General features: G+C 42.5%; 1 protein-coding gene across 6 annotated transcripts in view; it reads left to right on the forward strand.

Moving 5' to 3' along the window:
* KMT2A (lysine methyltransferase 2A) overlaps window positions 1-27,131 on the forward strand; it is an 87,025-nt gene that overhangs the window by 42,165 nt on the left and 17,729 nt on the right. For 4 of the 6 annotated variants that reach the window (XM_047754092.1, XM_047754094.1, XM_047754097.1 and 1 more), the window contains 21 exons: window positions 871-1,002; window positions 1,780-1,893; window positions 4,854-5,000; window positions 5,409-5,504; window positions 5,703-5,823; window positions 9,457-9,579; window positions 10,010-10,194; window positions 11,000-11,173; window positions 12,474-12,584; window positions 12,873-12,946; window positions 13,795-13,988; window positions 14,313-14,419; window positions 15,250-15,387; window positions 16,716-16,874; window positions 17,119-17,236; window positions 17,359-17,437; window positions 18,457-18,617; window positions 18,815-19,000; window positions 19,214-23,459; window positions 24,940-25,020; window positions 26,941-27,005. In XM_047754092.1, coding sequence (XP_047610048.1) covers window positions 871-1,002; window positions 1,780-1,893; window positions 4,854-5,000; window positions 5,409-5,504; window positions 5,703-5,823; window positions 9,457-9,579; window positions 10,010-10,194; window positions 11,000-11,173; window positions 12,474-12,584; window positions 12,873-12,946; window positions 13,795-13,988; window positions 14,313-14,419; window positions 15,250-15,387; window positions 16,716-16,874; window positions 17,119-17,236; window positions 17,359-17,437; window positions 18,457-18,617; window positions 18,815-19,000; window positions 19,214-23,459; window positions 24,940-25,020; window positions 26,941-27,005 — 6,811 coding nt within the window. The remainder of the gene's footprint in view (window positions 1-870; window positions 1,003-1,779; window positions 1,894-4,853; window positions 5,001-5,408; window positions 5,505-5,702; window positions 5,824-9,456; window positions 9,580-10,009; window positions 10,195-10,999; window positions 11,174-12,473; window positions 12,585-12,872; window positions 12,947-13,794; window positions 13,989-14,312; window positions 14,420-15,249; window positions 15,388-16,715; window positions 16,875-17,118; window positions 17,237-17,358; window positions 17,438-18,456; window positions 18,618-18,814; window positions 19,001-19,213; window positions 23,460-24,939; window positions 25,021-26,940; window positions 27,006-27,131) is intronic. The other 2 variants (XM_047754093.1, XM_047754096.1) reach the window with 1 other exon arrangement.

A 27,131-nucleotide genomic window follows, 5' to 3' on the forward strand; every position in this document is an offset into this window, starting at 1 on the left:
GATTGAGTTTGTACAACTGCATTTCTGCTTCTATGTTGATGGCAGTGAAATTTCTTAAAATTAGCAAACTTCAGGTTTAGGCTTTAGCTCATTTCTTTTTTTTTCTCCTGTCGTTTTTCTCTTTTTTGTAGCCCACATGTTTTTGCTGCAAGCTGCTTAGTGTAATTGTTTTTTTCCCCTCAACATCTTTTAGCAATATTTGTCTATAACAGTCACCCTCTTCTTGTGTCCACTATTTTTATTATGTGGGGAGGGAGGTTTTTAAGAATCTTCTAGCTCTTTCTGTGCCACCATAATGGAGCGTATGAACATCCTGGCTGATCCTCTTGAGAGCACCAGCAATGCTAAAAAAAGAGGCAAATGCCAGGTTCTTACTAAGTCATGCTCCAGGGTCATTGTCCAGTTTCTCACTATGATGGTGAAGCATTGGTGAGTTTGAAATCATTGATGAGCACAGAAATGGGAAAACTACTGTGCATCTTATAGGCATGTTACACACATGTGGCGTGATCAGCCCCAGATTTCATGTGTGCAACACCAAGATCTAGAAAAAAATGGCAGAATAACCTGCTGTCACCCCGTCAGTGTGATTTCATTATACTGACAACCTCAGCTGGCATCATGGACCACGAGGAAGGAGGGAAAATCTTGGGTTGCTTTTTTCTAGGGATATAATAAAATATATGCCAATAAAATGCCTCAGTGTGGGGGGGAACTCTGAAGATTACTTTTCTGTTCTATAGGGCACTTATTTTGGAAACATGCTTTCCAACTCTATTAATAAAATTTGTCATTTGCATTATTATCTGTTGCAAAAGTGAAGGCAAGCCAGGTGTGGATTTTCCCTTTATCCATCTTCAACCTCCGCAGGAAAAACCACCTCCAGTCAATAAGCAGGAGAACGCAGGCACTTTGAACATCCTCAGCACTTTCTCCAATGGCAGTAGTTCCAAGCAAAAAATCCCAGCAGATGGAGTCCACAGGATCAGAGTGGACTTTAAGGTAAAAGCTTTCTGTGACCACATCGTATGTTAAGTGTTTCGGACTTTAAATCAAGAAAATGATGTTAGGAGTTCCCGTCATGGCTCAGTGGTTAATGAATCCGACTAGGAACCATGAGGTTGCGGGTTCGATTCCTGGCCTTGCTCAGTGGGTTAAGGATCCAGCGTTGCCGTGAGCTGTGGTGTAGGTCGCAGATGTGGCTCGGATCCCACATTGCTGTGGCTGTGGCATAGGCAATTAGACCCCTAGCCTGGGAATTCCATATGTTGGGGGTGTGACCCTAAAAAAGGCAAAAAGACAAAAAAGAAAAAAAATGATGTTAGCAAAGCTGTTAAAGAGAAAATTCACGCCAGGTGGGGGAAGGAAGAGCTACACGTGAGCTCTGGTCAGCGTTACCAGGTCAGTCTGTGGGCTGACTGAAGGACAGAGGCTCTTGAGGCAGTCCTGCCCATCCTGAGTTGTAAAGTCCATTTAGAGGAGAACAGTATCTGAGGAAGTAGTTCATTCACATAGGAATTACCAAACCATGATGATTGCTTGAATTAGCAAAACTCAAAGGGAAATTTAGTTTCAGTAGATCTTTGCATAGTTAACAGTGAGCCTTTTAACAGATTGTGTCAGATTTAGGTTTTTCAAAGCAGCATTTATTTTGAACTCATTGAAATGAAATATTTTTGATATTCTGGTGTCACTCTACTTTTATGCTTTTCATCCTTATTTTCAGTGCAGTGTTCTGTCATAAACTCTCATAAATGATCTTTCTCTCTTTTTCCACAGGAGGATTGTGAAGCGGAAAATGTGTGGGAAATGGGAGGCTTAGGAATCTTGACCTCTGTTCCTATAACACCCAGGGTGGTTTGCTTTCTCTGTGCCAGTAGTGGGCATGTAGAGGTGAGATATCCTGCTTCTCTGTACCCCAGAAAGGATAATGATAGATTAGCATGCTGTGATGCAATAAATCATTATATTCTGTTTTGTTGGTATGTAGCAGGTACTATAGCCTGTTTGAACCAGCAAATGAAGTGCTTTTGAAGTTTTTTAGAAATTTCAGGAAGAGGTTTGCTGTTTATTGGAGTAGCAGTTATGTGAGTGTTGAAAGTTTAATAGTTTCATCTCTTAAATTTATTCATTAGAGTTCTGATTTTTCTGCTAGATGTCCAAACATGAAAGAAATGATAAATGTTTTTCTGGAAAAAGAGGTGCTTTTGATAGTTGTTTTATGTTTAATATCAAAACCTCCTTGTCTGTAAAGAGCTCTTAGCAATTAATAAGAAAAAGGAATAGCACCGGAGTTCCCATCGTGGCGCAGTGGTTAATGAATCCGACTAGGAACCATGAGTTGCGGGTTCGATCCCTGGCCTTGCTCAGTGGGTTAACGATCCGGCGTTGCCGTGAGCTGTGGTGTAGGCTGCAGACGTGGCTTGGATCCAGTGTTGCCGTGGCTGTGGCGTAGGCTGGTGGCTACAGTTCCGATTTGACCCCTAGCCTCGGAACCTCTATATGCCGCGGGTGCGGCCCTAGAAAAGGCAAAAAGACAAAAAAAAAAAAAGAAAGAAAGAAAAAGGAATAGCACCAAGTAAAAAATCTGAGGACAAGAATAGATAATTTACAAAATGAGAGGAACATGGTGAGAGGGGAGCTGATTACCAAACACTGTAAATTAAAGCATGATAAAAAAGGTCAAGTGGAGATCCTGCCATGGTGCATCAGAGAGTATGTAAAGCGTAATGCCATTTTGGCTTGGGAAAATAAAAATATATATGTAAAAAGAATTCTTGAGGTTCCTATTGTGGTTCAGTGGGTTGAGGACTCAACATCTCTCTGAGGATTCGGATTCCATCGCTGGCCCCGCTCTGTGGGTTAAAGATCCAGTGTTGCCACAGTTGCGGCGTAGGCCACAGATGTGGCTTGGATCCAGTGTTGCTGTAGCTGTGGTGTAGGCAGGCAGCTGCAGCTCGTATTCTCCCCCTAGCCTGGGAACTTCCATGTGCCATGGGTGTGGCCCTAAAAAGGAAGGAAGGAAAGAAAGAATGCTGAAGGATTTATACCAAAATCTTGAGTGTGGCTGGCTTATGGGTGACTTTTGTTTTTTATTTTTCTTTCTTTTTGAGTTTTTTTTGCAGCATGTGCCACCTTTACAATAAGAAAAAAAGATAGCACAATTTTAAATAGGAAGCAGGAATTTGTCATTCATATAATTCTCAATTTCTGAATATTTCTTTAGCTTATTTATCACATACGTTTTCTAAGGTCCTTAAAAAAAAAAAACCAAAGCCAAGTTAATTTAGATGTTGAGCAATCAGTGAGGTTAATTTACTCCCTCAGAGATTCAGTCCTGCTCACTTGCTATTTTAAATTATGCGTTAGCAAAATTACATGTTATTGCCTGGTATTCATTAAGGAAATAGTTTCTTAGTGCCTGTTACAAACTATATTGTTCTACATGCTGGAGTTGCTTTAGAGATAGCGTTGAAACCAAAACTCTTCAGTCTATAGGTGCCAGGGGTCCACTGTATCTCTTTTCCTACATAATCTAATGCTTTACGTCCGCACACATGCTACCCATAGGAATGACTTATTTTTGTAACACTAGTACTTCAACTTCTGTGTTCAAACAGGGTTTTTGTTTTTTTTTTCCAGAGTATAATTGCTCTAATTTAAATTGTGTAGCTGTGCACAGCAGTCCCACGGGATTCCTAAAAACGGAATTAGAGAATGCCTGCATTTCACTCCTAAAGCATAACCAGTGCTTGATGAATTCTCCCTCCATTTGAATTTTTAAAAACTTCTTATGTTGACATTATTTCAGATTTACAGAAAAGCTATAAGAGTAGGACAAACAGTTCCCATATACCCTTTACCTGGACTCCCCAAATGGTAATTTTTTTTTCTTTGTGTGTATATATTTTACAAAGGAATAAAATATATACACACATTTTATATGTAGACACTTTTTTTTCTTAAAATTTGAGAGCATGTTGCAGACATAAGCCATTTTACCTCCAAGTTATATGTAGTAGATTTCCTAAAATCAAAGACCTTCTTACATAACCATAGTAAAATTATCAAAGTCAAGAAATTAAGGAGTTCTTGTCATGGCGAAGCAGAAATGAATCCAGCTAGGAACCATGAGGTTGCAGGTTCGATTCCCTGACATCCCTCAGTGAGTTAAGGATCTGACGTTGCCGTCAGCTGTGGTGTAGGCCACAGACGCGGCTAGGATCTGGTGTTGCTGTGGCTGTGGTGTAGGCCGGCAGCTACAGCCCTGATTGGACCTCTAGCCTGGGAACCTCCATATGCCACGGGTGCGGCCTTATGAAGACAAAAGACAAAAAATAAAATAACATTGGCATATTATAGTTATCTAAGTAAAACTTTAAGTTTGACCAGTTGTCCCAAGAATTCTTTCATGGCAAAAGAAAATTATGAGTCACCTTTATTTGAATTTTTGAAAATCTCTATCATTACGACAATAACATTTCTAAAATTAAAGGTGGGAAGGACAAAGCAGAACTTAGAGTTGTTTAGTAGGTTGTAGAAAACCTTAAAAACTCTCCCTGTTTCCCCTTCCCTCACTCTTTTACATTGCCTTAGCTTTTTATTTTTACTTCTTTTATGGCATTTAGCATGTCTGTTATGTCTTGGATTATATATTTAGTTGTTTTATAATTCTGTTATTATTACTTTGGTCTCCTAATCTCTTGCAGTGCCCAGTATTCTCCTTTTTAACATAGTCATTATTTAGCGAATATATTGAATAAAATATAAAGCCCAAAGTATGTAAGTAGGAAGGACTTGGTTGATATTTCTACATATAATTTGACTGCTTCTGTGTTCCTGTCTTCCCCAAGTTTGTGTATTGCCAAGTCTGTTGTGAACCCTTCCACAAGTTTTGTTTAGAGGAGAACGAGCGCCCTCTGGAGGACCAGCTGGAAAATTGGTGTTGTCGTCGCTGCAAGTTCTGTCATGTTTGTGGAAGGCAGCATCAGGCTACAAAGGTACAAAACTGAGCAGTGGAACCACTTTGAATATTGCTCTCTAGCTCTATTTCTGCCTTTTAATTTAGGATTTTATATCTGTATTTTTTCTCTGTTGGCTTAGTTTGTTTTGATTGTTTAATTTGATATAATCAGTTGCATTTTTTTTGTGTTTTGATATTGGAACTGTAGCAGAAAACAGGGCATTGGATAAAATCTTCCAAATAAATGAAACCTACCTTATTGCTGAGTGCCTTTGGCAGGAAATAAATCCCTGTGTTTTGAGAGTAAATAAATTATGAGAAAGTTTAAACTGTTACAATGATGTGCTGTACTTATGTAAAGATAAATATGAAATGGGGTACTGAGTGACAGGTGTCCAGTGAAGGTGAGGTCATGCCACCTTTTTGCTTTCTTATTTCCTTATAGCAGCTACTGGAGTGTAATAAGTGCCGAAACAGCTATCACCCTGAGTGCCTGGGACCAAACTACCCCACCAAACCCACAAAGAAAAAGAAAGTTTGGGTGAGTACACACATTGTACAGTTACAAAGAGAAGGGGGACTGTTGGGCTTACACAAATTATAATAGGAATGTTGTGCCTGAGAGAGAAAAGCTGTCCCAGTAGAGAGCTGTCTAGAAGTGGATTTGCATTTGAGATTTTTTTAATAAGAAGAGATATTAAAAATAAGTTCCTCTTGAATTTCTTTTCATCTCTTCCAGATCTGTACCAAGTGTGTTCGCTGCAAGAGCTGTGGATCCACAACTCCAGGCAAAGGATGGGATGCACAGTGGTCTCATGATTTTTCACTGTGCCATGATTGTGCCAAACTCTTTGCTAAAGGTACCTCAAAAAAGCCAGTTTTGCTAACTTTTAGAGGTTGTACTTAGTGTTTTGAAGGTAAACTGGACACTGCAGTGGAATGAACAAGTCTTACCATCTTGTCAAGGATGCCTTTCAGACATATTACTAAGTTCTTGGTCTTCCTCTTTTTTTTTTTTTTTTTTTTGCTTTTAAGGGCCACACTCACGGCATATGGAGATTCCCAGGCTAGGGGTCTAATTGGAACTACGGCTGCTGGCCTATACCACAGCCGTAGCAACTCAGGATCCAAGCCACGTCTGCAACCTACACCACAGCTCACAGCAACTCTGGATCCTTAACCCACTGATCGAGGCTAGGGATCGAACCTGCAACCTCATGGTTCCTAGTCGGATTCGTTTCCGCTGTGCCATGACAGGAACTCCATTGTTCTTTTCTTTACACAGAGAATTATACAACTAGAAAGGTTTCATTAGGAGTTCCCATTGTGGCTCAGCAGTTAACGAACCCGACTAAGTATCCACGAGGACATGGGTTTGATCCCTGGCTTGCTCAGTGGGTGTAGGTCACAGACATGGCTCAGATCCCGAGTTGCTGTGGCTGTGGTATAGGCTGGCAGCTACAGCTCTGATTCGACCCCTGGCCTGGGAACCTTCATGTGTCGCAGGTACGGCCCTAAAAAGACAAAAATGAAAGAAAGAGTTTGTTAGCTTTGGGGGAATGAATTAAGGGGACTATTTATAGTAATGCTTTAAACACAGTATGCTTTAAACCAGTATTTCCCAAAGTGAGGTTATATATTCATTTGATTGTTTCAGAAATGATTTTAGGGAGTTCCCGTCGTGGCATAGTGGTTAAGGAATCCAACTAGCAACCATGAGGTTGCGGGTTCGATCCCTGCCCTTGCTCAGTGGGTTAACGATCCAGCGTTGCTGTGAGCTGTGGTGTAGGTTGCAAACGCGGCTCGGATCCCGTGTTGCTGTGGCTCTGGTGTAGGCCGACAGCTACAGCTCCGGTTGGACCCCTAGCCTGGGAACCTCCATATGCCGAGGGAGCGGCTCAAGAAATGGCAAAAAAAAAAAAAAAAAAAGAAATTATTTTAGGTAGTACTAAGTCAAATATTTTATTTTATTTTATTGTCTTTTTGCCATTTCTTGGGCCGCTCCTGCGGCATATGGAGGTTCCCAGGCTAGGGGACCTACACCACAGCTCACAGCAACGCTGGATCGTTAACCCACTGAGCAAGGGCAGGGATCGAACCTGCAACCTCATGGTTCCTAGTCGGATTCGTTAACCACTGCGCCACGACGGGAACTCTAAATATTTTAATAGTTAAGCTGGGGAGTTCTCGTTGTGGCACAGTGAAATAAACCCAACCGGTATCCATGAAGATACAAGTTTAATCCCTGACTTTACTTCAGTGGGTCGGTGATAATGGTGTTGCTGTGACCTGTGGTGTAGGTCGCAGATGCAGCTCAGATCCCCAGTTGCTGTGGCTGTGGTGTAAGCCGATATCTGTATATCTGATTTGACCCCTAGCCTGGGAACTTCCATATGTCTCAGGTATAGGCCTAAAAAGAAAAAAAAAAAGTTATGTTAGAAAAAATTATAACCAATACATTAAACTCCTAATTTTACAGACTAAGGATAATAATGAGATAAAGGTCACTGCTACAGAGTTAGTTCCCTGGTAGCCTGGCAGTTAGACTTCAGTGCTTTCATTACTATGGCCTGGGTTCAGTCCTTTGTCTAGGAACTCAGATCCCACCACAAGCTGTGGCCTAGAAAACAGAAAGTTTACTATTGAAGTTATTTGAAATAAGTAGGGCAGGAGTTCCTGTAGTATCTCAGGGGTAATGAACCCTACTAGTACCCATGAGGACACAGGTTGGATCCTTGGCCTCACTCAGTGGGTTAAGGATCTAGCGTGCCATGAGCTGTGGTGTTGGTTGCAGATGCAGCTTGGATCTGCCATTGCTGTGGCTGTGGTGTAAGCCAGCAGCTACAGCACCAATTTGACCCCTAGCCTGGGAACTTCATATACCTCAGGTATGGCCCTAAAAAGACAAAAAATGTAAAATGAAATAAAACAAGCAGGGAGTTACCTCTGTTCCTCAGTGGGTTAACAGTCTGGCTTATTTCTATGACAGTGCTAGTTCTATCCCTGGCCTGACACAGTGGGTTAAGGATCCAGCGTTGCTAGAGCTGTGGCATAGGTCCGTAGCTGCAGCTCAGAGTTAATTGCTGGCCAGGAACTTACTTATGCCTCCGTGTGACCAGATAAAAAAGTAAGCAAACCAGGAGTTCCCTGGTGGCTCAGTGGGTTAAGGATCTGGCATTGTCACTTCTGTGGCTTGGGTTACTGCTCTGATCTGGGAACCTTCGCACGCCATGGGCAAGGCCAAAAAAATTAAATGAATAAATACAATGAGCAAATCAGTGTTAAGTCTATTAAGTGAAAAAAACAATAGTGATATGGATAAAACAAATTGATGAAGGTTATATATTTTTCTAAATTTTAGGAATTGCTGCTCTAAGTTAAAAGCATTAGAAATAAGGGGAAAATGTAAATTAAATGTGGTTTTTTTTTGGGGGGGGGGTTGTTTGGTTTTTTTTGTCTTTTTGTTGTTGTTGTTGTTGTTGCTATTTCTTGGGCCGATCCCACGAGCATATGGAGGTTCCCACGCCACAACGGGAACTCCTTTTGTTTGTTTTTTACTTCTATTATCCTCTCCTCTATTTTGTTTCTTTGTTTTTTAGGGTTTTTTTTTTTTTTTGGCTTTTGTCCTTTTAGGGCCACACCTGTAGCATGTGGAAGTTCCCAGGCTAGGGGTCTAATCGGAGCTACAGCTGCTGGCCTATGACAGAGCCACGGCAACGCCAGATCTGAGCCGTGTTTGTGACCTGCACCACAGCTCCCGGCAATGCCAGATCCTTAACCCACTGAGCAAGGCCAGGGATCAAACCCACAACCCCATGGTTCCTAGTCAGATTTGTTTCCACTGCGCCATGACAGGAACTCCCTTCTCCTTTTTTTCTTTCTTTCTTTCTTTTTTTTTTTTTTTTAACATTTTAAAACGTTGTTTATCTGAAATTTCAAGTGTAACAGCATCCTTTTTTTTTTTTTCTTTTTTGGCCACCCTGAGACATACGGAGTTCCTGGGCCAGGGCTCAGATCTGAGCCCCAGTTGCGATCTGTGCTGCAGCTGCGGTAACACCGGATCCTTAACCCAGTCTGCCAGGCCGGGGACCGAACCTGCGTCCCAGTGCTCCAGAGTCACTGCCAATCCTATTGCGCCGCTGTGGGAACTCCTATCCTCTCCTCTTTTAAGAATTTAAACATTTCTTTGGAATATTTAAGAGAACGTTCTCTCATTCATTTCCTATTATGTTATCTGTACAATCTACCACACGACCTTTAAAAATAGGTCTGACGAAGAGAGCTAGTGGCATATTCTGAGAGTTCTGAGTAATCTGGATACTTCACAGATGTGTGAACATTCCATAGTAGATCCATGCTGGTGTATGTCGGTCGTTCCCCAAGCAGAATGTAGTGGCTTGCGTCTTAGATCAGGTTGACATATGTGAGTCAAGGGCCATAGAGGCATTGGTATGTGAACCAAAGCATTGCTGATAACTTTGCTTTGCTTTCAGGAAACTTCTGCCCTCTCTGTGATAAGTGTTATGATGATGATGACTATGAGAGTAAGATGATGCAGTGTGGGAAATGCGATCGCTGGGTCCATTCCAAATGTGAGAATCTTTCAGGTACAGAAGGTTGGAGTCTTTTTATTACAATTTCCTTCTTTCGTGGTACAGCTGCATTTACAGTCCCCCAAATCCTATTTATGTAAAATTAGGGTAGTGTTGTTACTCGAAGTCTTTTTTAAATGTTTTTTTTTAGTTTCTAAAATAAGAACATTGTTTTAAGTTTGTACTCATCTATCTTGAATACATCCTTTAAAATATTGATTTGCTTTCCTTTGTGGATACCACAACCTATAGATTTTCCAATAACCAAATCCCGAGTTAGTGTTAATAACAGCCCTTTGGAGATCAGTATGTATGAGTTCTTAGGGGATGTGAGGAGAGTCTTATTGCCGTTCCTAACATACAGCTTTGTGTTAAGTTCAGTGGCATAGTTTCTGCTTTTCCCTCTCTCTCACTCTTTAGAGAACTTCGTCATTGTAGGTTTTTATTTTCCCAGATGAAATGTATGAGATTCTATCTAATCTGCCAGAAAGTGTGGCCTACACTTGTGTGAACTGTACTGAGCGGCACCCTGCGGAGTGGCGACTCGCCCTTGAAAAAGAGCTACAGATCTCTCTGAAGCAAGTTCTGACAGCCTTGTTGAACTCTCGGACCACCAGCCACTTGCTGCGCTACCGACAGGTAGGCCTGAGTCTCATTTTCTATTCTGAGAGTTTGTTCTTAGCTGCTTTCTCCCTAGACATGGAATGTGTGTGTGTGCAGTGGGGGTGGGGTGGATGGGTTGTATGTATGTTTTAAAATTTATTTTATTTTGCTTCATTCTTCACTTAGTTTTGTAGAGTTCCTTGTTTTGGCCTTAGGCCATCAAGAAAAATGTTTAGCAACAAGAGTAACACTCTTCTTTGGGGTAAGAAGTAGGAAAGAGCCATATCCTTTTCAAAGTCCTTGCTGTTGTAATTTGGACTCTGTATTCTGAAAATTAGGGGGAGCTAATGAAGGACTTCACCCAAAAAAGTAATCTTCTCAAAGCTGCTTTTTAGGGGAAAAAAAATGCTTTTTGCCCCTGTAAGTCATAAGCTCTCTACCTGTGAAGCAGTCATTGGGAGCATAGGTATACTGTTGGAAGAACCACATAGATAACTAACTCAGAGCCAGGCTGCTGCTTTATCTTTTAATAGAGTTCCATTTTTTAATAGGAAAATTAGCTACTATCTCTGTCTTACTCAAAAGCAATTGGACAGTTTCTGTTTCTTCATACAGGGTTGGGAGTTATTAAGCAAAGCTCATAAGTCAGCCTAGCCAAGCTATTAGTTGGCTCATTTTAACTTGCCTTTTCTATTATTTGAGAAATCTCTGATTATTTTCAAGTTCTTTAGGTTTTCTACTATTCATCATTCAGTACCATCTTTATTCATTTCCATAGAATTTTTCATGGGTGCCTCATTTTCAGCGTTAGATAAAAGAAACATATCTTTCCTGGCAACAGGCTGCCAAGCCTCCAGACTTAAATCCGGAGACAGAGGAGAGTATACCTTCCCGCAGCTCTCCAGAAGGACCTGATCCACCAGTGCTTACTGAGGTCAGCAAACAGGAAGATCAACAGCCTTTAGATCTGGAAGGAGTGAAGAGGAAAATGGACCAAGGGAACTACACATCTGTGGTATGCCTCTACAGCAGACTACCCAAATTTCCAGTGCCGGTTTAGCTTTTTTGGGTCTTAGGGGATGAGGCTTGGTGCAAGCATTTAAAGATGGTTTGTATTATATTTAGAAATGTATGTTGTATTATTTTTTAATTTATGTATTATTATTGTGGTTTTTTCTTTTTTTTTTTTTTTTTTCCTTTTGGCACCACACCTGTGGCATATGGAAGTTCCCAGGCTAGGGGTGGAATCGGAGCTGGAGCCACTGACCTACATTACAGCCACAGCAACTCGGGATCTGAGCCTCATCTTCGACCTACATCACAACTCACAGCAATGTTGGATCCTTAACCCCCTGACCAAGGCCAGGGATTGAACATGCATCTTCATGGATGCTAGTCGATTTGTTTCCGCTAAGCCATGACAGGAGCTCCTCATGTGGTTTTAAATAAGTAAAAATATGTGTTATTTTTGTTCTGTGTTTCAGAAGATGGGTTGTGACAGGGAAGGTAATGTCTTTTATTTGGCTTCCATCTGAGTTCTCTAAAAATTATTTTTATAGTAAAACTCTTTATGGAAAAATGCTAATATGAAGTTAACTGGTTTGCCCCCTTTGAGATTACATTTGAATAATATATCTTTCTAAACAGAATACTTACAGATAGAAAGAAGCCTTTTATCTTTTTTTCTTTTTGTCTTTTTAGGGCCACACCCCTGACATATGGAGGTTCCCAGGCTAGGGGTCGAATCAGAGCTGTAGCTGCCATCCTACACCCCAGCCATAGCAATGTGGGTGGGATCCAAGCCACATCTGCAACCTACACCGACCACATCTCTCGGCAACGTTGGGTCCTTAACCCACTGAGAAAGGCCAGGGATGAAACCCGAGTCCTCATGGATACTAGTCGGGCTCATTAAGCACTGAGCCACGACAGGAACTCCTATAGATAGATGCCTTTTAATTTTATGGTTTTAAGAGTGCATAGAAAGTGATCATCTGTTATCTCTTGGTCCGCATTTGCTATTCAGTTGTTTATTCATATTAGTCTAAATAAAATAGCGTGGCCCTATTTTCGTAACTTGTTATGGCACAGCTAATTTATTTGCATTCTTGCCTTAAATAGCCTGGCATGTCTTGACTACTGCAAGTTATTTATGAACTGAGTCCCCAAAGTCTCCACTAAAGAGAAGTTATACCATATTAAAATAGGGTGTCCATTTTCTGTTGGATCTCTGTGCTAGATGATTTAGGAGGGAAGAGGAAGTGTTTTTGCAAATACAGTTTTATGGATAATTAATTCTTTGTTTTTATATGCAGCTGGAGTTCAGTGATGATATCGTGAAGATCATTCAAGCAGCCATTAACTCAGATGGAGGGCAGCCAGAGATTAAAAAAGCCAACAGCATGGTCAAGTCCTTCTTTATTCGGGTGAATGATATTAATAGTTCATGTCTCTAATGCTTATTAATCTTTGTGTTACCCCATGAACAGAATGGACTTGTTTTCATCTACATTTTGCTTTGCCTTATGTATAAGTCATCTTTTGGTTTAATTTGTTCCTCTGATTCTTTGGGAGGAAGTTGATGAGGTCCCAGAGTGGATGCATCTTTACCTTGGTGGCCTGAAATTGTCCTCATATTGACAAAAGTTGTTGGTTTTTTGTGGTTTCCAAATTAATGGTCACAGGCTTACCTTGCTTGTTTGTTTTTCTGTTAGCAAATGGAACGTGTTTTTCCATGGTTCAGTGTCAAAAAGTCCAGGTTTTGGGAGCCAAATAAAGTATCAAGCAAGTGAGTAAATTCAGTATTACTTTTTTCTCCTCATCAACAAGAAATCTGAGAGTTCTTCATTTCTAGGTTGAGTTTTTTTTAAGACTAGGTTGTAATATTAAAGACTAATCAGTTAAATGCCTCTTTGTTCCTGGTTTAGAGATAGCACTTAATGTTTATTATAGTCTATTGCCCTTTTTTTGCTTTATGTATTAGTTATGTTTTAGGGAACTTGTGGCCTATGTGCAATACATGGGCTATATACATATAGCCCAGTAATTGGCTGGTTATAACTGGATTCTATTTTATTTAGTTCAAATGGTACTCTCAACAGCTCCTGATTCTTCATATTTAACCTTAAATTTTTATTCCAGTTAATCCTTTTGGTGCATTGATAAGGTTATCATTTGTTTCTAGAAATTTAAGAAGCACAATACATCGGGATTATTTTTTTAAAAAATAAGTAAGTCCTGGAGTTTCCGTTGTGGCTTAGTGGTAACTAGCCCGACTAGTATCCATGAGGACATGGGTTCAATCCTTGGCCCTGCTCAGTGGGTTAAGGATCCGGTGCTTTTGTGAGCTGTTGCATAGGTCACAGACATGGCTTGGATCTGGTGTGGCTGTGGCTGTGGCGTTGGCCAGCAGCTGCAGCTCCGATTTGACCCCTAGTGGGTGTGGGTTAAGAAGAAAAAAAAGAAAACAACTAAGTCCTGTGTAGGTCGTTTTCAAATTCTGTAACTCGTTCTCACAGTCTGTGAAGGCTTATGCACAGACCTGAGACCTGACGATATCAAGAATTTGACTGTTTTGTGCAGTTCTAGGTATCTTGTAGGAGTTCAATAAATACTTGTTGAATCAATTATTTCCAGCAGTGGGATGTTACCAAACGCAGTGCTTCCACCTTCACTTGACCATAATTATGCTCAGTGGCAGGAGCGAGAGGAAAACAGCCACACTGAGCAGCCTCCTTTAATGAAGAAAATCATTCCAGCTCCCAAACCTAAAGGGCCTGGAGAACCAGACTCACCAACTCCTCTGCATCCTCCTACACCACCAATTTTGAGTAAGGCACCAAATGAAGACTCGTTACTCATTTCTCTCCGGGTACAAATGATTGACTTTGGGAATCTATATGTAATATACTTCCACACTGGAAAATTTTGAGGTCATCCTTAAATGTAATAAAATCATTATTTTGGTCTTAACTTGGAATGTTGACAAGGAGTTGATTTAAATAATGCAACAGATGGTAAGATAGCATAACTTTGAACACTTTTTGAAAGTGTTGATTTCATGAACCATAGGCTGTTTAGGATGAATTTTCTTTTTTTCCTGAAAATCAGACGCAGTAGTGCCAATTTTCACTGGATGTCTTTTGGGTTCAAAGGTACTGATAGAAGTCGAGAAGATAGTCCAGAACTGAACCCACCACCAGGCATAGAAGATAATAGACAGTGTGCATTGTGTTTGACGTATGGGGACGACAGTGCTAATGTAAGTACCTTGTACAGGGTCCTGCTTAGTAGTCTAGCCCTCGATGAACTCTTTGTTGTGTCTAAGCCTGATGACCAGGTGTCATTTATTCAGTGACACTTAGTTTGTAGGTTTTTTCTAGAGCTGATTTAGTTGATTTAAAGATGAGTTGCCTTCGACTAACCTGCTGATGTCTAGTGATTTCTATAGGCAGTTCCTCAAAAAAAAAGATTTTATGAAAGTCGGTAAAATAGAAGTTGCATATTAAATAGCCTGTGTTTAATATAGTTATCAGTATGCTTAAGATCCTCAGTCCTGGCAGGTCGCCCGCATCATTTTTCTGCTTTACTGCCTACTTGTTGACCTTGGCAAGGAGCTTAACCTCTTGTGACTCTCGGTTTCATTTTTAAAACGAGGATAATAATAGTACTTACTGCAGAATGGTTGTGAGGATTAAAGGAAATAATGTATGTAAAGCCTTATTTAGGGTCTGACACATAGTAAGCTTACAGTTTAAAAAAAAAAAGATTTTTAAAATGCAAGCTAAGAGAACTGGCTTTGAAATGTGGTTTTAAAGAAGTCAGTGGGCACTTCTATAAACTTATCACATACTTCTTCTTTTTAAATTTCTGTGTCTATAAAATATATCCAGTCTGTGGAAAAAGATAATCTAAAAAGATGAGAAGTAAAAACAAAGAACTTCGAATTGTGATTTTCATGTTCATCCCTAAGTTTAATGAATTAGAATTGATTTACTGAAGTTACCTTGACCGAGGTGAAGCTAATACCAAGGACAACATTATTTGACATTGTATTCTTTAAAGAAAGAAGGAAATCTCTTTGTTTCTTAGGATGCTGGCCGTTTGCTCTACATTGGCCAAAATGAGTGGACACATGTAAATTGCGCTTTGTGGTCAGCAGAAGTGTTTGAAGATGATGATGGATCACTAAAGAATGTGCATATGGCTGTGATCAGGGGCAAGCAGCTGGTAAGAACTTGCAAGTGACTGTCATGGCAAAGTCTGTCTCAGTTTCCAGGTGTTCTTTCTGTGGCTCAGTGCTGCTTCACTGATGTTCCTCAGAGTGCCTTCAGAGGGGTTCGCCAGCAGCAGATATTGGTGTACACTGTGCACAGATTGCTATTCTGACCCTTGGAGGATGGGGGCAAAAGAAATATAAGCAAAAGGAGTTCCCGTCGTGGCGCAGTGGTTAACGAATCCGACTAGGAACCATGAGGTTGTGGGTTCGATCCCTGCCCTTGCTCAGTGGGTTAATGATCCGGCGTTGCCTTGAGCTGTGGTGTAGGTTGCAGACGCGGCTCGGATCCCGCGTTGCTGTGGCTCTGGCGTAGGCCGGTGGCTACAGCTCAGATTCAACCCCTAGCTTGGGAATCTCCATATGCCGAGGGAGCGGCCCGAGAAATAGCAACAACAACAACAAAAGACAAAAAAAAAAAAAAAGAAAGAAAGAAATATAAGCACAGTCTTAACTCGTTAGGGAGATACTCAGACATTCACGAACAGTATTAATTCATTAAGTGATTTAGATGAAATGATCTCAGAGGTCTCAGTTGAATCAGCACTCTGAGGCTGCTGTAGGATGAACCCATGAAATACATACAGGAAGAGAAGATGTGAAAAGTGATCAGTAGCAGCTGAGAGTAATCAGAAAAGGCCACGAAGGAGTAAAAACTTAAGGCTATATCTTGAAGGAGGGGAGAAAATGAAGGATTATCAGAATGAAACAGAAATAGCACATTTGTAATAAACATAGGTAAAATGTGTAGAGAGCACAAATACAAAGTCTTCTCTGGAAGGAGCCCGGACTGTGTGTGTGACAGAATAAGGTGGTAACATATAGGCTAGTGGAAGGAAATCTTTGGATCATGTACGTTCATCAGTTAAGCCTAGTAATTAGAGAACCGTTTTCATTATGCTTCTGACTAGTGTAAGCTTTCTAGAACTGAGTTCTTTTGGACATAATCGCTTTATAGCAAGGTGATGTGTTTTTAACATCACTCTTCCAAGTTTCATCCTCTCTAAATCAATTGTGCATCCTAGGAAAAAATGTTTTGGTCCAAGTTCTAAATCAAATTGTAATATTTAAACTTAATAATTATGGGCCCTATGGGCAATGAAAGGGAAAGCCTTTGCAGAAGAGGCTTTGTGGTTCATATCACTTTTCTGTAATTCAGCAGATGACCAATAACAAAATGAATTGTGGGAAACCCAGAATGGGGTGACTCTGTAGAAGAGATGGAAAATCGTTTAAAACATCTGAAAGTCTGACTCAGCCTCTGTTCTTTCTGGATTGTCAGAGATGTGAATTCTGCCAAAAGCCAGGTGCCACCGTGGGTTGCTGCCTCACATCCTGCACCAGCAACTATCACTTCATGTGTTCCCGGGCCAAGAACTGTGTCTTTCTGGATGATAAAAAAGTATACTGCCAGCGGCATCGGGATTTGATCAAAGGCGAGGTGAGGCAGCCTTAGTTGCTTTGGGGATTCTCTAGGAATTCTCAGGGAATAGAGGCTGAAAATAGAAAGATGTTAAAGACACGAGGTGTTCCTAGAATCACTTCCTCTTCAGAGAAAGAATGGAGACCCTGCTAGGGAAACAGCGTGATTTTGAGATAATGCTATGCATTTTCCCTCTGAGTCAGTGTCGTGAGTATAATGTGAAAAGGGATAGCCTAACAGCTACTCTGGCTTTTCCTTCAAGGTGGTTCCTGAGAATGGATTTGAAGTTTTTAGAAGAGTGTTTGTGGACTTTGAAGGAATCAGCTTGAGAAGGAAGTTTCTCAATGGCTTAGAACCAGAAAATATCCACATGATGATTGGTATGCCATGGGCCTTAGTTGTTGGGGAAGGCTGGATGTATTGCAGAGGTACTTTCTAGTCTTCAGGTACAGAGTGAGCCTTCTCATGGTCGCCTCTAATCAGTTCTTCTTTCTTTACTCAGGCTCCATGACAATCGACTGCTTAGGGATCCTGAACGATCTCTCTGACTGTGAGGATAAGCTTTTTCCTATTGGATATCAGTAAGTAGCTCTGCAAAGATGAGATAGCAGTCCCCGATTGAAGCACCCTGAAGCAGTGAGCAAGTCACTCAGTTGTAGAGCCATACTTGTTAACACCTTCCAGCTAATCACTTTTTTGCTACGTCTCGTCTCGTAGATTGGGAATAAGGTATCATTTTGTCACCTTGATCAAGGAAAGTATTGTTAGTGTAATTTCAGAGTCATTTCTAAAAACTTAAGTGGAAAACACCAGGTCAATCTTTTAAGATTCCATTAAATTCCACTCAGTCCAGAAGTCTAGATTGCTATCATGAATCAACCACCTTCTGCTTCTTTCCTCAATTTACATTTAATAGATCCTTCTAAAAATATAGACCCCCCACAATAACAATCGGATTCTCCAGCAAGAATTTATAATCCTTCCTATATGAGGCAAATTGTTTACACCTCTGGCAAGTTGACAATGTAAATTTAAAATTTTTTTCCTGTCCCTTCACCTTTGGAGTCTCATTTTGTTACATATGCTTTAGTTTATCCTGCATCTCACTTTTGACAATGCAGTCTGCACTCCATGTTTAACTGGCAGCTCTTTGTGTAAACTACACTCATTTAGCTTCCAGCAGATTTGAAATACATTTTCCTTGTCTCATGGACCTTTTCTCCCAGAAGAAACACCCCAAATTTGTTCCTTGCTAACTTTGTAATTATGGGGCAGCGATCCTTTCCTAAAGGCCAACAACTATTTCTTACAGTAGTTAGTATTTTTCTTCCTTTGCATTTCAGAATATTTTACTCTTTTTGTCCCTTGCTCACAATAAAATTAAAAAAAAAAAAAAAAAAGATCTGATGCTATTTTCTGAGAGGCCAGGAAAAACAAGGACTTCAAAAAGCTTGGACCTAGGGGACTCTCCGATTAGAATCCATGAAAACCTAAATTCTGTAACTCAAGGAGGGTGCAGGGGACCTAGGCTGAGAAGAGGTTTTGACAGCTGTTAGTCTCTGTGCTTTCATGTATGGTGATGTTTACTGTCTGTCTGCAGGTGTTCGAGGGTGTACTGGAGCACCACAGATGCTCGCAAGCGCTGTGTGTACACGTGCAAGATAGTCGAATGCCGTCCTCCAGTTGTAGAGCCAGACATCAACAGCACTGTTGAACATGATGAAAATAGAACCATCGCTCACAGTCCATCATCTTTTGCAGGTTCGTCTTTAATCAAGATGGGGCTTGAATTAGATTTAAGGGAATACTGTGACTGAAGAGTGGAAAAAAGGCATTCCCTTGGGAATGATGCATTTCTTTCTGTTTCGGTATTTATCTGACAGCTGGCTTTTTATTGGTGGTTGTGTTTGATATTTTAATTAAACTTTTGTAGTGAGAGTTTTTATTTCCTGCCACAGAAATTTCATCTAAGGAGAGTCAAAACACAGCTGAAATTGTAAGTCCTCCATCACCAGACCGACCTCCTCATTCACAGACCTCGGGTTCCTGTTTTTATCATGTCATCTCAAAGGTCCCTAGGATTCGAACACCCAGTTACTCTCCAACGCAGAGATCCCCTGGCTGTCGGCCACTGCCTTCTGCAGGTAAAGGCCTTCGTTGACCTACTTGACCCAAGAAGGTCAGCTCAAAAGATTAGTTTGTAATTCTTTCAGGCAGTTTTATCTTAGTGACTTTTGCCAAGTGAAAATGTTGATTCTCTGTTACGTATAAACATATATAACCAAGTCCTTGAAACCGATGACTATAACATATTTGTTCTATCTGTAACAGACTTTCTTGCTTTTGTTCTTGTTTAGGAAGCCCTACCCCAACTACCCATGAAATAGTCACAGTGGGTGACCCTTTACTCTCCTCTGGACTTCGAAGCATTGGCTCCAGGCGTCACAGTACCTCTTCTTTGTCACCCCAGAGGTCGAAGCTCCGGATAATGTCTCCAATGAGGACTGGGGGTACTTATTCCAGGAATAGCGTTTCCTCACTCTCCACCATAGGGACCACTACCGATCTTGAGTCAAGTGCCAAAGCAGTTGATCATGTCTTAGGGCCACTGAATTCAAATACTAATTTAGGGCAAAACACTCCCACCTCTTCAAATTTGCAAAGGACAGTGGTTACTCTGGGCACTAAAACCAGTCACTTGGACGGCCCTTCGTCTTCAGAGATGAAGCACTCTAGTGCCTCAGACTCGACCTCCAAGAGCTCCTCTTTGAAGGGAGAAAAGACCAAAATGCCGAGTTCCAAGAACTCGGAGGGGTCTGCACATAACGTGGCTTACCCTGGCATTCCGAAACTGGCCCCACAGGTTCATAATACAACATCTGGAGAATTAAACGTTAGTAAAATGGGCACTTTCGCTGAACTCTCTTCAGTGCCATTTTCTTCTAAAGAGGCCCTCCCGTTCCCACCACTCCATTTGAGAGGGCAAAGGAACGATCGAGACCAACAGCCAGATTCTAACCAGTTGGCAAACCCTCCTCCCGATGAAGATACTGAAGTCAAAACTTTGAAGTTGTCTGGAGTGAGCAGCAGAGCGTCCACTATCAGTGAACACGTGGGATCTAGTTCCAGAGACAGGAGACAGAAAGGGAAAAAATCTGGTAAAGACACTTTCAAAGAAAAGCATTCCAGTAAATCTTTTTTGGAACCTGGTCAGGTGACCACTGGTGAGGAAGGAAACCTAAAGCCAGAGTTCATGGATGAAGTTTTGACTCCTGAGTTCATGGGGCAACGACCATGTAATAATGTTTCTTCTGATAAGATTGGGGACAAAGTCCATTCTATTGCAGGAGTCCCCAAAGCTCCATCCATGCAAGTAGAAGGGTCTGCCAAGGAATTACAGACACCCCGGAAACGCACAGTCAAAGTAACACTGACACCTCTAAAAATGGAGAGCGAGAGTCAGTCCAAGAATACCCTGAAAGAAAGTAGTCCTGTTTCCCCTCTGCAAATAGAGCCACCATCTCCGACAGAACCAGTCTCAGCCTCTGAAAGTCCAGGAGATGGTCCAGTAGCCCAGCCAAGCCCCAATAATACCTCCTCCCAGGATTCTCAAAGTAACAGCTATCAGAATCTTCCAGTACAGGACAGAAACCTAATGCTTCCAGATGGCCCCAAACCTCAGGAGGATGGCTCCTTCAAGAGGAGGTATCCTCGTCGCAGTGCCCGGGCGCGTTCTAACATGTTCTTTGGGCTCACCCCGCTCTATGGAGTACGATCCTATGGGGAAGAAGACATTCCATTTTACAGTAGCTCGACTGGGAAGAAGCGCGGCAAGAGGTCTGCCGAAGGCCAGGTGGACGGGGCTGATGACTTGAGCACGTCAGATGAAGACGATTTATACTATTACAATTTCACCAGAACAGTGATTGCCTCAGGGGGAGAGGAACGGCTGGCATCCCATAATTTATTTCGGGAAGAGGAACAGTGTGATCTTCCAAAAATCTCACAGCTAGATGGCGTCGATGACGGGACAGAGAGCGATACTAGCGTCACAGCCACAACAAGGAAAAGCAGCCAGATTCCAAAAAGAAACAGTAAAGAAAACGGAACGGAGAACTTGAAGATGGATCGGCCCGAAGATGCTGGTGAAAAAGAACATGTCATTAAAAGCTCTGTTGGCCACAAAAATGAGCCAAAGATGGATAACTGCCACTCTGTGAGCCGAGTGAAAACACAGGGACAGGATTCCTTGGAAGCTCAGCTCAGCTCCTTGGAGTCAGGCCGCAGGGTCCACACCAGCACCCCCTCAGACAAAAACTTACTGGACACCTATAACACTGAGCTCCTGAAATCAGATTCAGATAATAACAACAGCGATGACTGTGGCAACATCCTGCCCTCAGACATTATGGACTTTGTACTAAAGAATACTCCATCCATGCAGGCTTTGGGTGAGAGCCCAGAGTCCTCGTCATCAGAACTCCTGAATCTCGGTGAAGGTTTGGGTCTCGACAGTAATCGTGAAAAAGACATGGGTCTCTTTGAAGTGTTTTCTCAGCAGCTGCCAACAGCAGAACCTGTGGACAGTAGTGTCTCTTCCTCCATCTCGGCCGAGGAGCAGTTTGAGTTGCCACTAGAGCTGCCATCGGATCTCTCTGTCCTGACCACCCGCAGCCCCACCGTCCCTAGCCAGAACCCCAGTAGGCTAGCTGTCATCTCAGACTCAGGAGAGAAGAGAGTAAGCATCACAGAAAAGTCCGTGGCATCCTCTGAAAGTGACTCTGCACTGCTGAGTCCAGGGGTGGATCCAACCCCGGAAGGCCACATGACTCCTGACCACTTTATCCAAGGACACATGGATGCAGACCACATCTCCAGCCCTCCTTGTGGTTCAGTGGAGCAAGGTCATGGCAACAATCAGGATTTAACTAGAAATAGTAGCACCCCTGGCCTTCAGGTACCTGTTTCCCCTACTGTTCCCATCCAGAACCAGAAATACGTGCCCAACTCCACCGATAGTCCTGGCCCATCTCAGATTTCTAACGCCGCTGTCCAGACCACTCCACCCCACCTGAAACCAGCCACTGAGAAACTCATTGTTGTTAACCAGAACATGCAGCCACTCTATGTTCTCCAAACTCTTCCAAATGGAGTGACCCAAAAAATCCAGTTGACCTCTTCTGTTAGTTCTGCACCAAATGTGATGGAGACAAATACTTCAGTATTGGGGCCCATGGGCAGTGGTCTCACCCTAACCACAGGACTAAATCCAAGCTTGCCAACTTCTCAGTCTTTGTTCCCTCCTGCTAGCAAAGGACTGCTCCCCATGCCTCATCACCAGCACTTACATTCCTTCCCTGCGGCTACTCAGAGTAGCTTCCCAGCTAACATCAGCAGCCCTCCTTCAGGCCTACTTATCGGGGTCCAGCCTCCTCCAGATCCCCAGCTTTTGGTTTCAGAAGCCAGCCAGAGGACAGACCTCAGTACCACAGTAGCCACTCCACCCTCTGGACTCAAGAAAAGACCCATATCTCGTCTGCAGAACCGAAAGAATAAAAAACTCGCCCCGTCTAGTACCCCTTCCAACATTGCCCCTTCCGATGTGGTTTCTAACATGACCTTGATTAACTTCACACCCTCCCAGCTTCCAAATCATCCCAACCTGTTAGATTTGGGTTCACTTAATGCTTCATCTCACCGAACTGTCCCCAACATCATAAAAAGGTCTAAATCTAGCATCATGTATTTTGAACAGGCACCCCTGTTACCACAGAGTGTGGGAGGAAGTGCTGCCCCGGCGGCGGGCACATCCACCATAAGCCAGGATGCTGGCCACCTCACGTCAGGGCCTGCTTCTGGCTTGGCCTCCGGTTCCTCCGTCTTGAACGTTGTATCCATGCAAACTACAACCGCCCCCACAAGTAGTGCATCCGTTCCAGGCCATGTCGCTTTAACCAACCCAAGGTTGCTCGGTACCCCAGATATTGGCTCCATAAGCAATCTTTTAATCAAAGCCAGCCAGCAGAGCCTAGGGATTCAGGACCAGTCTGTGGCTTTGCCTCCAAGTTCTGGAATGTTTCCACAACTGGGGACATCACAGACTCCCTCTACTGCTGCGATGACAGCAGCCTCTAGCATCTGTGTCCTTCCCTCCACTCAGACTGCGGGCATAACGGCGGCTTCGCCTTCTGGGGACACAGATGAGCACTATCAGCTTCAGCATGTGAACCAGCTCCTCGCCAGCAAAACTGGGATTCTCTCTTCCCAGCGGGATCTTGATTCTGCTCCAGGGACCCAGGGATCCAACTTTACCCAGACAGTAGATGCTCCCAATAACATGGGGCTAGAGCAGAATAAGACTTTATCCTCAGCTATGCAAGCCAGCTCCACCTCTCCTGGGGGCTCTCCATCCTCTGGACAGCAGTCAGCAAGTCCCTCAGTGCCGGCTCCCACTAAACCCAAACCAAAAAGCAAGCGGATTCAGCTGCCTTTGGACAAAGGGAGTGGCAAGAAGCACAAAGTTTCCCACTTGCGGACCAGTTCTTCTGAAGCACACATTCCAGACCAAGAAGCCAGCACTACAGCCCTGACCTCCGTCACAGGGTGAGAGATGCAAGCGTTGGCTTTGCGGGGGGCGGTCTGTGGGATTTCATGCTCGGGATTAGAGGCTGTGGAAGTGCTGGTCTTCTGGGAGGGACACCGCCTCTGTCCAAGCTGCATTACTCAGGTGTGTTCTGGATTTTGACTTGGATTTCTTTTTTCCTCAAGTGATGATTCCTAGAGTGAAATTTAGTTCATCCATGGGCAGTTTGTCCCTTGGACAGAACCACATCTCTACTCTTGGCTCTGATTTAAAATGGTGCTGCTGGAGTTCCCTTTGTGGCTCAATAGGTTAAGAACCCAAGGTAGTCTCTGTGAGGATGCAGGCTCAATCCCTGGCCTCGCTCGGTGGTTAAGATCCTGCATTGCTACAAGCTGCAGTGTAGCTCACAGTTGCTGCTTAGACCTGGTGTTGCCATGGCTCTGGTGTAGGCTGGCAGCTGTGGTTCTGAATTAGCCCCTGGCTCAGGAACTTCCATATGCCACAGGTGTGGCTGTAAAAAAGAAAGAAAGAAAAATGGTGCTACTGTTTGCTCTTCTTTCTATTTGCTGAGGCTTGGAATATTAAGGGATGCTTGATTATTCCTCTTTGGAGGGCAAAACCACCTGTTGTAGGCCCTCGTGGTGGGTTTGTTGTTGTTGTTTGTTTTAAAACATGTAAGCACATGGAGTTCCCATCGTGGCGCAGTGGTTAACGAACCCGACTAGGAACCACGAGGTTGCGGGTTCGGTCCCTGGCCTTGCTCAGTGGGTTAAGGATCCGGCGTTGCCGTGAGCTGTGGTGTAGGTTGCAGATGCGGCTCGGATCCTGCATTGCTGTGGCTGTGGCATAGGCTGTCGGCTACAGCTCCGATTCAACCCCTAGCCTGGGAACCTCCATGTGCCTCGGGAGCGGCCCAAGAAATAGCAAAAAAAAGAGGAAAAAAAAAAAAATGAAGTGCAGAGTTCCTGCCATGGCTCAGCGGTTAACGAACCTGACTAGCATCCATGTGGAAGTAGGTTCAATCCCTGGCCTTGCTTTGTGGGTTAAGGATCTGCCGTTGCTGTGGCTATGGTGTAGGCTGGCAGCTACAGCTCCGATTGGACCCCTAGCCTGGGAACCTCCACATGCCGTGGGAGCGGCTCAAAGAAATAGCAAAAAGACAAAAAAGTAAAATAAAATAAAATAAAATAATAAATAAATAAATAAACATGTAAGTACAGCATGCATAAAGTGCACAAGGGGATTTTTAGGTAGGAATGCACCCCTGTAGCTGCCACTCAGATCAAGTATATAGAACATCTCTAGTGTCCCCGAAGGCTCGTGGTGACCTGAGTTATTTCCCCCTCAAGGCAACCACTGTCTAACCTGTATCACCACAGGTTAGTTTTACCAGCCCATAAATTTTATCAAATTGTTAGCGTCGTTTCTTTAGACTGACCTCCATGTTTGGTACATATATACTGGCATTTTCTTGAAAAGATACAAATGATTCTGTTGCAGGACTCCAGGAGCAGAGGCTGAGCAGCAAGAAACAGCTAGTGTGGAGCAGTCATCACAGAAGGGATGTGGGCACCCTGCAGGGTAAGTATAAAATTTGGTTCCTTAAGATGAAGCCCTCATTTCGAAAATAGTTTTTCCTCATTTGTATTGATTTTTTTATTGCCAAAGTTTTTTAAGGGAATTAAAACATGGTTATTAAAATTAAGAAGCATAGCATGATTAAGTAATAGATAGTGGTTTCATGTACATCCTGCCTACCCTCCTCTCTGTTTATTGCCTAGAGGTTACCATTGCTTGTAATTTGTTTTCGTTCATGCTGACATTTCTATACCTATAGGTATACATAGTGTATTATGAATGTCTATATACCCTTTTTGCATAAAATGAATAATGCTGCACATACTCTTCTGTACCTGCTCTTTTTTCACCTACTGTATTGTGTACATATTTCTGTATCAGTGCTTCTTTTTTTTTTTTTTTTTGGTCTTTTTAGGGCCGCACCTGTGGCATATGGAGGTTCCCAGGCTAGGGGTCAAATCAGAGGTATAGCTGCCGGCCTACACCATAGCCACAGCAACGGCAGATCCTTAACCCACAAAGCAAGGCCAGGGATTGAACCTACTTCCACATGGATGCTAGTCAGGTTCGTTAACCGCTGAGCCATGGCAGGAACTCTGCGCTTCATTTTTTTTTTTCCTCTTTTTTTTGCTATTTCTTGGGCCTCTCCTGAGGCACATGGAGGTTCCCAGGCTAGGGGTTGAATCGGAGCTGCAGCCACCGGCCTACGCCAGAGCCACAGCAACACGGGATCCGAGCCGCGTCTGCAACCTACACCACAGCTCACGGCAACGCCGGATCCTTAACCCACTGAGCAAGGCCAGGGACCAAACCCGCAACCTCATGGTTCCTAGTCGGATTCGTTAACCACTGTGCCACAACGGGAACTCCTGCACTTCATTTTTTTAATGGCTATCTCCAGTTCTGTTGTGAGAACCTGCAGTAACTTATTTAACTAATCCGTTCTTGATCTGCCTCAGGATTGGGTTTTTTGTGTTTTTGTGTTTGTTTTTTGTTTTTTCATTTTTTTTAAAGTTTTATTGACATATAGTTGATATACAGTGTTGGTGATCATTTCTGATGTATACCGAAGTGATTCGCTTAATACATATACACACATCCATTCTTTTGCAGATTCTTTTCCATATAGCTTATCACAGAATAGTTCCCTGTGCTATACAGCAGGTCCCCCTTGACCATCCATTCCATATGCAATAGTGTCCATATGCCAACCCCAAATCCCCACACCATTCTTCTTTGCTAACCATAAGTTTGTTTATGCAGTCTGTGAGTCTGTTTCTGTTTTGTAAATAAGTTCATTTGTATCATCTTTTTAGTGTTCACATATAAGTCATATCATAATGATGTTTTGTCTTTCTGTCTGCTTACTTCACTTAGTATGATTATTTTATAAATCCATCCATGTTGCTGCAAATGGCATTATTTCATTCTTTTTTTTTTAAGGCTGAGTAATGTTCCTTTGTATATATGTACCATATCTTCTTTATTCATTCATCTGTCAATGGACATTTAGTTTGCTTCCACTATTGTAAATAGTGCTGCAGTGAACATTGGGGTATGTTACCTTTTTGAATTATGGTTTCCTCTGGATATATGTCCAGGAGTGGGATTGCTGGATCATATTGTCATTTTTCCCTAATGCTTAAGGATATGAGAAAAATTTCAAGGACACAGTCTACAACTCCAAAAGCAGAAATTTAAATGTTTGGGAAAGAATCTCACAAAAGATAGTTGTTGTTATGTATCATAGAGTCACGTGGTGGTGTGTTCATTCAAATGCTGTACACAAAGCATCTTGTGGTTCATGTTTTTAGTTGTTTTGTGTAACTGACACAGCTGTATGGCAGATTATGGACAGTTTTTACCTTTGAATTGAGGAACTAGCCAGTGTTGCATCTCACATTTGGTTTTCTTTTCATGTAGGCAAGTGGCTGTTCTTCCTGAGATTCAGACAACACAGAATCCAGTGAATGAACAGGAAAATTCAGGTAGGTGGGTGGTAACAGGTTAGAATCAGAATTTCAAAGTCAGAAGTACTATAAACATCCCCTACATTGCCTACTGATTTTCTAGATTTAAAAAAAAAAAAATCAAAGCTCTAAAGACATCAAGTA

The sequence above is a fragment of the Phacochoerus africanus genome, chromosome 11, assembly GCF_016906955.1.
Source record: "Phacochoerus africanus isolate WHEZ1 chromosome 11, ROS_Pafr_v1, whole genome shotgun sequence".
Taxonomy (NCBI): domain Eukaryota; kingdom Metazoa; phylum Chordata; class Mammalia; order Artiodactyla; family Suidae; genus Phacochoerus; species Phacochoerus africanus.